Source organism: Budorcas taxicolor, chromosome 3, assembly GCF_023091745.1.
Source record: "Budorcas taxicolor isolate Tak-1 chromosome 3, Takin1.1, whole genome shotgun sequence".
Classification (NCBI taxonomy): domain Eukaryota; kingdom Metazoa; phylum Chordata; class Mammalia; order Artiodactyla; family Bovidae; genus Budorcas; species Budorcas taxicolor.
In genome coordinates this window covers 19,894,282-19,904,225 of record NC_068912.1, presented here as the reverse complement: position 1 = coordinate 19,904,225, position 9,944 = coordinate 19,894,282, and the positions used below count along the sequence as shown (strand labels likewise).

Below are 9,944 nucleotides of genomic sequence, written 5' to 3'. Positions count from 1 at the left end.
TTAATAAGGTTTCCAGCGGCTGTGTGCAAGGCGGAATAGGTAGGGTTGCCGGCCGGCTGGGGTATGCATGAGGTGGTATACTGGACTTGCAAACGAGTTCAGCGAGCGCTTGCTGACTTGCTGTTGTTTAGTCGCGAAGTCGTGTCAGACTCTTTGGAAACCACCACCCCCTCCCCGCCACCACCAAGGACTGTAACCCGCCAGGCCGATTAGAGAGTATCACTTTCGGAGTATCCCTCCTCTTCCTCCGCCTTCAGGGGGCGGGGCCACAAAGCGCGGGAAAACCGGCCACGACTCCACCCTCTACCCCTGCTGGGGGCGGGGAAGACGAGAGCTCTTTAAATGGGTAACGGAGGTGGGGAGGGTTTCTCCGTCCCCTATCTCCGTGTTTAGGAAGCCTACTACAGTGCCGCTTTAAGATCCCTTTTGAAATGGACCTGGCCACGCCAGCACCCTAACGTCACCTCTCCCTTACTTCCGGTCTGCAAGCCCGTCCCAGGCTTCAGGTGCCCGTTCCTTCCACACTACGAGTCCCGCCCCCGCTACGAGCCCTCCTGCAGAGGGAGGAGCAGTGGTTGACGCCGTCGCCCCAGAGCTAGCCCTTGCGAGGATCCCATCCAAGTAGATTATATGACGGTTTAGATAGTGGGAAAACCGCGAGGAAATGGTCAACCAGATGACGTGATGCTTTCGGTGACGTCCCACTTTATGACTTCTTCACGGAAAAACTGACATTGGGGTGTTGCTTGACAAAACAGTGCAAATGAACCCACACATCCGGGTTCCACTCAGGCCCAAAGAGGTTCTCCTCAAAGTGCCCAACAAATAAAAAGTGGTTCTGAAATTTGCATAAGTGAGCTGTAGGCTTCTTGGATCGCGGCCAATAGGGAGTGAAGGGGCGGAGACGCACCTGGGTTAGTCGCCGCCTCCAGTAGGAAAGCAGGGAATCAGATTGGCTTCTTTCTAAGCGACAGTCACGGAGGGCAATCATTTTTGAGACGCACAGATGGGGGCAGGTGGGCCCCGGCGCAACCAATGAGGAGAAGCATCTCCAGAAGGACCAAGCTTCTTGCCCAATGATGCCGGGAAGGCTGGACGGAGCTGGTTCAGAGCGGCAGCCCTTTAGGCCAACCCAGTGTGGAGCTGGGCGGGGCGCAGTACTGAACGACGGGGGCATTGACCAATGGCGAGTGCGAAAGCGGGCAGCCCAGACCGGGAACGCGAAGGGAGCTGAGGGAGGGGGAGGCTGAACCGGAGAGAAGCAGGAAGTAGCGGCGGTCGTGGAGAGGGCGGCGGCGGCGGCGGCGGTAGCGGCCGGAGCCGTGGGGAGACCGCTGGGTCTCGGCCCGCACTGGGAGCGGAACAAGAGAGCGTGTCTGGGGTAAATACCCGCCTTTGGCCCCGCCCCCTGGGGGGGCGGGTAAATACCCCCGCCCCTCCCCCACTTGGTCAACTACCCCCCCCCCCCGCCGCGCGCTGCCCCCCGGGATGGCTTCTACTGTGGCCCCGACGCCGCCCCGGTTCCTTGGGGCCGGTAGGCGAAACTCCCAGCCTGTTGAAAGCACAGCCCCTAACAGGGTAAACGTGGAGGGAGGGTCGGGGTCCCCAACTCCTGGCGCCCCTGGCCCAAGAGGCGTCCGAAGCGCGGCCCGGGGACTGGAAGCTGCGGGATGTCGCGACCTAAAATGGTGTCCGTGTCCGGGGGTGGGGGCGGGGGAACTGGGCCAGGCCGGAGCGGAGCCTGCACCCCGCCTGGGCGCGGGTCAGCGTCCGGGCCCGGACGGGACTCAGGCTCGAGCCCCGGGCCGCGACGCGCCTTCCGATTCCTCTCCGGTCTCGAGAGAGCCTCGGGAGTCCGCGGGGGTAGGAGGCTGCGCTGCGCAGGGAGGGAGGGAGGTCGGCGTTGGGACGGACCCCGGCTGGAGAGCTGCGAGTCAGGCAGAGACTGTCCCCTCCCCGCTCTCTTTCCACGCCTCCCCTACTCCCGTATAGTCCTGGGCCGGGAGGTGCGGCGCGGCAGCTCCCTAAGGGCCTGGCCTGGCGGAGGCCCGTCCTTCCCTTCGCACGCGGGTGAGAACTAGAGAAGGGCGGCGCGCCTCAGTTTCCCCTCTGACTTCTCCCATGTACACTCCGCCCCCTCCCCGCAACCCTGGACATGCTCCCCGCGCAGGTCCTCGGCAGATGGCAGAGACTTAATTCAGCCCGTTGCCCAGCTTGGCGGCAGCCTAATCGCCCCCGGCCGCCGGCCCCTCTCCCTCCTCTGCGCAGCAGGCCCCGGGCCAGGGAAGGGGACGCGGGGCCCCCACCCGACCCAAGCCAGTTCACCCTCTTCCTGTTCAACCCCTTCCTTTGGCTTTTGGGGAAGAACGGAGGGAAGGAGGGGGGCTGGAGCCCGAGACAGGGCGCAGCAGCCGCAGAAAGGCCTGGACTGTGGGGCGGGGGAAGCCTCTACGGCCTTGAGCTCCGCTGCTTCATCTACTGCCTGTTCCTGACTATCCGGTGACCTCTAAGTCACTTGGACGTCAAAGAGGGAGTTCCTTGGGGGAGGCAAGTTCGTAGGTGTATTCTCATAGCCTCCATTGATCTGTGCTCCACCAGCCCACTTTTTTGAGCGCGGAAGCAGAAGGTGGCTCTGGCCTCTGAGGGTGGGAAGGGCGCCGGGGCAGGGGAGGGCTGCAGCCATCCAGCAGGGCAGACGCAAGGGTGGAGGGCTTTGTTTAAACCCAGAGCCTGCAGAATTAAGTAGAGGGGGATGAAGGGAGGACTCCCCTTTCTTTCTCTAGTTGGTACCCTCTCCCTCCACCCCCATCTTCGTCCCAGCAATGCCAGCTGCCACCTGCTGGGACTCTCTCCAGTTACAGTCTAAAGGCTGGAAGGAGGTGAGAGAATTGGCCTGGGAAATGGCTTGCATCCTGGGCAGGGAATGTGGAAGGAAAGAGACTTCTTCAGTTGCTTCTTCCTAGATACAGAAACACTGTGGGGAGAGAGGTAGAGAACAGGCCTGGGTCCCCCACAGGCTCTCAACCGACCTTGTTGGTTTAGTACTGCTTTAGTCTCTTGGGATTTTTTTTTTTCTTGTACTGGGACAGGTGGGGGTTGGGTGAACCTTCCTGGGCCACTGTTGCCAAGGGAAAAGGGTTAGGGTGAGGAGTGTGAGTTGGGGATAACCTGAGGTGAGGAGCTCAGAGGGAAAATGAGAGGGGTGAGGAGCCTGACTTTTCCCATTGTGGCAGCTGTGCTGGATAAGCTCATACCCTGGAGTTTTAGTCCTGAGAGAGCAAGATGGGGAGGCAGGGGCGGGGCTGGCTAGGGGAAGGCCAGGCACTCCTGGGAAGGTAGGTGAGGGAGCAGCAGGTGTTTGTGACAGCTGAGGCCTAGGCTGGGGCCCTTGTGACCAGGCTGCCGTCACGGTTTTCCGTTGCTGCTTCTCTTTGTCTCTTTCTGTTCCTGTGTCTTATTCTTTCCATTTTGGTCTCTTGGGCAACTTCCCTGAACCCACTTCTCCCTGTTAACCCAGCTAGATCTCCAAGTGCTAGTAATGACCCCAGGTGGCCCAGACTTGACCTTCCCTGACCCCTGACTCTCATCTCTGACCCCAGCCCTAGATTTCCAGTGCCTATTCTCTCCCAGTGCCTTCTCGGCCTGGCATGTCCTTGTCCTGGCTGTAATAATCAGTTATTCTTTGGGTTCTGACTCTCAGGTTTAGGATTCATATCATGCTCAGAACAACCCTATGATAAACCAGTTACTTGCCCGCTGTTTCAGACAGCAAGAGTAAGGCAGTTGAGTAACTTGCTTATACAGCAGGCTGTTGATAAGGCTGGAACCGGAATCAGTCCTTGCATCTTGGCTTAAGTTGCTGCCCTTTTGTGCATGTGGCCTTTCAGATCTTTGTGGACCCCCAGAAGATCCACTAAGAGTATCAATGGATCCCATGCTGCCGTGAATGAGCTTTTAAACCTAGAGCATCGTGTACATTTGGCTCCTTAATAGTCGTATTGATTAGTTGATTGATTCTGTGCTGGGCACAGGAGGGGTTGTGGTGGTTTCAACCAGGACGCTCACAGAGCTCCCTCCATCTCTACTCTGTTATCTCTCAGCTGTGTTTCTGAGAAGTCTCTTTTCCTTTGCTTTCTCTGGATCTTCTCTGGATCTTTCTCTGGAATGTGCATGCTACCTTCCTTTCCAGTTTTAGGGTTTGACAAAACAGGTGCCTCCACCAGCTCTCTAGGATTTGCACTATGATGGAGGTGTACCCGTTAGTGTGCATGGGCTTCTGAGAGGGAATGTATGTAGAGATCCTGAGGGAGGAGGTCCAGAGTTCCTGCTTTCAGACATCTCTGTTTCTCACTTTTAACCCTGTTCTCCCCAGGTCTGGGACCAATTGCCATGGGGGACATGAAGACCCCTGATTTTGATGACCTCCTTGCTGCCTTTGACATCCCTGACATTGATGCAAATGAAGCCATCCATTCTGGGCCAGAAGAAAATGAGGGGCCAGGAGGCTCTGGGAAGCCTGAACCCAGTGTAGGAGGTGAATCTGGAGAAGCAACAGCAGCTCCTGCCGGGGATGGCCCTGGGGGGCCCACCCAGGCCTCTGACCATAGCCTGCCACCGCCGGACGTCTCAGCAGTCAGCGTCATCGTCAAGAACACTGTGTGTCCTGAGCAGTCAGAGTCCCTGGCTGGGAGTTCAGGAGGGGAAGGGGCCCGGGTGGGGGGAGTGACGAAGGAAGGCCCTCTGGGACCTCGTCTGATGCAGAATGGTTTTGGGGGCCCTGAGCCATCCCTTCCAGGAACCCCACGCTCTCCAGCTCCTCCTAGTGGGGGTACCTGGAAAGAAAAATCCCTGGAAGGCAAAGCTCCGCTGGATCTGTTTGCTCATTTTGGGCCTGAGCCGGGGGAGCACCCTGATCCCCTTCCTCCCTCTGCGCCCTCCCCACCTCGGGAAGGGGCCCTGACCCCACCTGCTTTCCCCTCTCCCTTTGAGCTGACCCGGGAGAATGGCCCAGCCTTGCTGCCCCCTCCTTCTCCCCCACTGCTGGGGGCCTTGAAGCAGGAAAGCTGCAGCCCTCTTCATCCCCAGAGCCTCGCCCAGCCAGGCTCAGGCGCTAGCCCTGAGGCCACGGGAGTCCCTGCCAGTGCCTCCCCTTCCCAGGTGGCAGGGGTGTCCTTCTTCAAGAAGTCTCCGGGGCACCAGAGCCCTCTTGCCTCCCCTAAAGGGCCCAGCTGTCAGCCCCTGAAGGAAGAGGAGGATGAGGGACCAGTAGACAAGTCTTCCCCGGGAAGTCCCCAGAGTCCCTCCAGTGGAGCTGAGGCTGCGGATGAGGACAGCAATGACTCCCCTGCCTCCAGCTCCTCTCGGCCTCTCAAGGTGCGGATCAAGACCATTAAAACATCCTGCGGAAATATCACAAGGACCGTAACCCGGGTCCCCTCAGACCCTGATCCCCCTACCCCCTTGGCTGAGGGGGGCTTCCTGGCAGAGGCTAACCTCCTGAAGTTGTCCCCAGCAACCCCAGCCCCCGAGGGTCCGAAGGTGGTGAGTGTCCAACTGGGTGATGGCACGAGGCTCAAGGGCACCGTGCTGCCTGTGGCCACCATTCAGAATGCAAGTACTGCCATGCTGATGGCTGCCAGCGTGGCCCGCAAAGCAGTGGTTCTGCCTGGGGGCACTGCCACCAGCCCTAAGATGATGCCTAAGAATGTGCTGGGTCTGGTGCCCCAAGCCCTGCCCAAGGCTGAGGGGAGGACAGGGCTGGGGACAGGGGGGCAGAAGGTGAATGGCGCCTCGGTGGTAATGGTGCAGCCTTCTAAGCCGGCCACTGGGCCGGGGGCAGCAGGTGGCACGGTGATCTCACGGACCCAGTCCAGCCTGGTGGAGGCCTTCAACAAGATCCTCAACAGCAAGAACCTGCTGCCTGCCTACCGGCCAAACCTGAGTCCGCCGGCTGAGGCTGGGCTGGCCCTGCCACCCACGGGCTACCGCTGCCTCGAATGTGGGGATGCCTTCTCATTGGAGAAGAGCCTGGCGAGACACTATGACCGCCGGAGCATGCGCATTGAGGTCACCTGCAATCACTGCGCCCGCCGCCTGGTCTTCTTCAACAAGTGCAGCCTGCTTCTGCATGCCCGCGAGCACAAGGACAAGGGGCTCGTCATGCAGTGCTCACACCTGGTCATGAGGCCGGTGGCCCTGGACCAGATGGTGGGGCAGCCGGACATCACGCCCCTGCTGGCTGTCCCACCTGCCCTCGGACCTCCAGCCTTGCCCGCCTTGGGCAAGGGTGAAGGGGCCGTCACCACCTCCGCCGTTACTGCAGTTGCCGCCGAGGCCCCCGTGCTGCCGCTCTCAACGGAGCCACCCGCCACCCCTGCCACCTCTACCTACACATGCTTCCGCTGCCTGGAGTGCAAGGAGCAGTGCCGCGACAAGGCCGGCATGGCTGCCCACTTCCAGCAGCTCGGGCCCCCCGCCCCTGGGGCCACCAGCAACGTGAGTTGCCTTTCACAGCCCCTCCCTGGGAAGGGGACAGCCAGGTGCCATGGGGACAGGGTCTAAGAAGGTGTGGGGGCTTGGTTAGAAGGAATGGGGGGCAGGACCCTCCTCACAGACTCACCTTGTTTCGACCCCCTCGACAGGTGTGCCCAACCTGCCCCATGATGCTTCCCAACCGCTGCAGCTTCAGCGCCCACCAGCGCATGCATAAGAACCGGCCTCCCCACGTCTGTCCTGAGTGTGGGGGCAACTTTCTGCAAGCCAATTTTCAGACCCATCTCCGGGAGGCCTGCCTACATTTCTCTCGCCGCGTAGGATACAGGTGCCTCCCACACCTCCTCCCCATATGTCGACACTTTTCCTCCTGTACTTGATGGTCTCGTAGCTCCTGGGACCAGCCTTTTAGAAGGCGAGCCCGTCTCTCCTGCTGAATCACGCAGCCATGCTGTGTTGGCGAGTGTGGCCTGAGCTCCTTGCCTTTCCATCGCCCCCCACGGAGCGGGTGGGCCCCACGGAGTGGGCGAGCAGGGCCACTTCTGGAGCACCAGCTCTACCTCCGCAGGCCTCCCCTCCGGGACCGGGTCCTGTGGCTCCTTCCTCCAGTTGCTCATGTGCCACTGCCGATTAACTTCTCAGGCCACCCGGTCCCCGAGAATGAGTGTGGGGTTGGGGGTGGCTGCAGGGATGCCCCCCACTCACCACCGTGCCTCCGACTTTCTCCCCAAGGTGCCCCAGCTGTGCAGTGGTGTTTGGGGGTGTGAACTCCATCAAGTCCCACATCCAGACGTCACACTGCGAGGTTTTCCACAAGTGCCCCATCTGCCCCATGGCCTTCAAGTCTGCACCCAGCGCCCATGCCCACCTCTACACCCAGCATCCCAGCTTCCACACGCAGCAGGCCAAGTGAGACCTGGGGAGGGAGCATAGGGGTGGGGTGGGAGGTGGGGTGGGATTGGGCCTTGATGGGGCAGGATGTCAGCACTGTCCTCTCCTTCCGCACAGGATGATCTACAAGTGTGCCATGTGTGACACGGTCTTCACTCACAAACCCCTCCTCTCCTCACACTTTGACCAGCACTTGCTGCCCCAGCGTGTCAGCGTCTTTAAGTGCCCATCTTGTCCTCTGCTTTTTGCCCAAAAAAGGACCATGCTGGAACATCTCAAGGTATAGGAGTCAAGAGACAGAGGTGGGGTGCTCAGCTGGATCAGTCCGGGGTTAAGATCACATACCCCTCTGGAAATGGGAGCAAGGGAGAGGGCCAGGAGTTGGGCAAAGCCAGGCCCTCCCCCCGCTCCCCCAACAGCCACATGCCTTGTCTCCCTCTCACAGAACACCCATCAGTCTGGGCGCCCGGGGGAGGAGACCGCTGGGAAAGGAGCTGGGGGTGCCCTTCTGACCCCCAAGACAGAGCCCGAGGAGCTGGCTGTGTCTCGGGCAGGAACCGCTGCCCCTACTGAGGAATCGTCTTCAACCTCAGAAGAGGAGGAGCCGCCCAGCTCCCCCGAGCCCCCTCGCCCAACCAAACGGCCCCGGCGAGAACTGGGGAGCAAAGGCATCAAGGGCGGGGGCGGGGGCCCTGGCGGCTGGACCTGTGGCCTCTGTCACTCCTGGTTTCCTGAGCGTGACGAGTATGTGGGTCACATGAAAAAGGAGCATGGCAAGGTGAGGGGGTGTCCCCTGGGAGGCAGAGGGGCTGCACTGGGGTTGACCTGTGTGGCAGTGGGGATGGGGTCCCAGATGGGAGCCTGGCTCTGAGATCCCCCACCCCCTGCTCTCCTAGTCAGTGAAAAAGTTTCCCTGCCGCCTGTGTGAGCGGTCCTTCTGCTCGGCCCCCAGCCTGAGGCGCCACGTCAGGGTCAACCACGAGGGTATCAAGCGAGTTTACCCTTGCAGGTAACCTTCACCCCTGTGCCCCTGTCCTCTTCTCTGTCTCGCAGGGTGCCCCCAACCCTGGTTCCCCAAAACAACCTTCCCGCCTGCCTCTTAGGTCTGAGTGGACTGACGGTTGAGGCCTCCCTCTGCTCAAGCCGCGAGCCTTGGTCTTTGGGCTGTGCCCCGGCGCCCACCCGCCCGCTCTCCCCTTTAGGTATTGCACAGAGGGAAAGCGCACCTTCAGCAGCCGCCTGATCCTGGAGAAACACGTCCAGGTCCGGCACGGCTTGCCGCTCGGGGCCCAGTCCCCTGGCCGGGGGAGCGCCCTGGCTCGGGGCCCTGGTGCCAGAGCCCAGGTAGGCGGAGGCCCACGCTGCCGCGTGGACGTGGACGCGGCCTCAGGGTGCTGGGTGGGGGTGCCGGGGCCGTGGGAGGCCCCGGACACCCAGTTCCTTTCCTCTTCTCCAGGGGCCAGGACGCAAGCGCCGCCAGTCCTCAGACTCTTGCAGTGAGGAGCCCGACAGCACGACACCGCCAGCCAAGTCCCCCAGGGGCGCACCCGGGTTGGGCGGCCACGGCCCGCTGCGCTACCGGAGCGGCGGCTCGGCGGAACAGAGCCTCGTGGTGGGCTTGAGGGTGGACGGTGGCGCCCAGCAGTGCCTCGACTGTGGCTTGTGCTTTGCCTCACCTGGCTCCCTGAGCCGTCACCGTTTCATCAGCCACAAGAAGAAACGGGGTGTGGGGAGTGCCAGTGCCCTAGGCCTGGGGGATGGGGAGGAAGAGGCCCCCCCTCCTTCCAGGTCCGACCCAGATGGTGGAGAGTCACCCTTGCCTGCTTCAGGAGGCCCGCTGACCTGTAAGGTCTGTGGCAAGAGCTGCGACAGCCCTCTCAACCTCAAGACCCATTTCCGCACACATGGCATGGCGTTCATCAGGGCTCGGCAAGGGGGCAGTGGGGACAACTAGGGCCCAGGCCTGGACTGAGCCCCCGCCCTCTGCCTCTGGAGCCCTGGGTCACTGCTGCTGCCTGGTCGCTGGGCTGGGGAGTTCCATTATAATTCACGTTCTGTTCAGCTCCTCTTCCGCCAACCCCCAAGGACAACCAGCTTGAGGATGGTAGTTACTTGCGGTTCCCCATTGGGTCCTAGTAGTGGGTCTCCATTCCTTCTTTCTGAGCCCAACACTAATTATGTTCTTGCTGCAGCCCCCCCATGTGGGACTGGGGGGGTGGGGGTGGGAGGATGGGAAGGCCTGATAACTGGGGTGGTCAGGGACACACTCCTCACCTCTGTGGGCACGGATGGCGGTCCCGGCATGCCCTTCAGACTCACCGGCACTCCAGCCCCGACCCCTGCAGTGCCTTTCACTTTTTTTTTTTTTCCCCAGAAATCCAGGGGGGAGGGGGGGTTGGTGGGGGTGAGTCCTGTCAAGGGGGTCCCAGGGAAAGGAGGGGACAGGCTCTCAGGAATCCTTTATTCTTGTAGTAATAATACTAACAGTGGGGGAAATGGGAGGGAGAAAACCAGACCATTAAAAGTGCTTGTGGTTTAATCCCCATTCAAGCTCCTCTTTT

General features: G+C 61.0%; 1 protein-coding gene across 3 annotated transcripts; it reads left to right on the top strand.

Moving 5' to 3' along the window:
• Window positions 1-1,260: 1,260 nt before the first annotated feature.
• ZNF687 (zinc finger protein 687) lies at window positions 1,261-9,750 on the top strand. 3 transcript variants are annotated; one of them, XM_052636784.1, is made up of 9 exons: window positions 1,261-1,381; window positions 4,373-6,495; window positions 6,642-6,820; window positions 7,225-7,401; window positions 7,501-7,663; window positions 7,829-8,161; window positions 8,280-8,392; window positions 8,586-8,727; window positions 8,840-9,750. In XM_052636784.1, exons 2-9 carry the CDS (start codon window positions 4,390-4,392, stop codon window positions 9,335-9,337), a joined length of 3,711 nt encoding a protein of 1,236 aa, XP_052492744.1. In that variant the 5' UTR covers window positions 1,261-1,381; window positions 4,373-4,389; the 3' UTR covers window positions 9,338-9,750. The 3 variants fall into 3 exon arrangements, with proteins under 3 accessions (XP_052492744.1, XP_052492746.1, XP_052492745.1); XM_052636785.1 differs by lacking the exon at window positions 1,261-1,381 and adding an exon at window positions 1,475-1,578; XM_052636786.1 differs by lacking the exon at window positions 8,840-9,750 and having other exon boundaries at window positions 8,487-8,623.
• Window positions 9,751-9,944: the final 194 nt, after the last annotated feature.

Bases quoted from the DNA above. Each gene is read 5' to 3' on its own strand.
- ZNF687 (XM_052636784.1), top strand. From the start codon at position 4,390: ATGGGGGACATGAAGACCCCTGATTTTGATGACCTCCTTGCTGCCTTT. The intron at 7,664-7,828 runs GTATAGGAGTCA...TCCCTCTCACAG, and splicing joins CCATGCTGGAACATCTCAAG to AACACCCATCAGTCTGGGCG. The intron at 8,393-8,585 runs GTAACCTTCACC...TCTCCCCTTTAG, and splicing joins AAGCGAGTTTACCCTTGCAG to GTATTGCACAGAGGGAAAGC.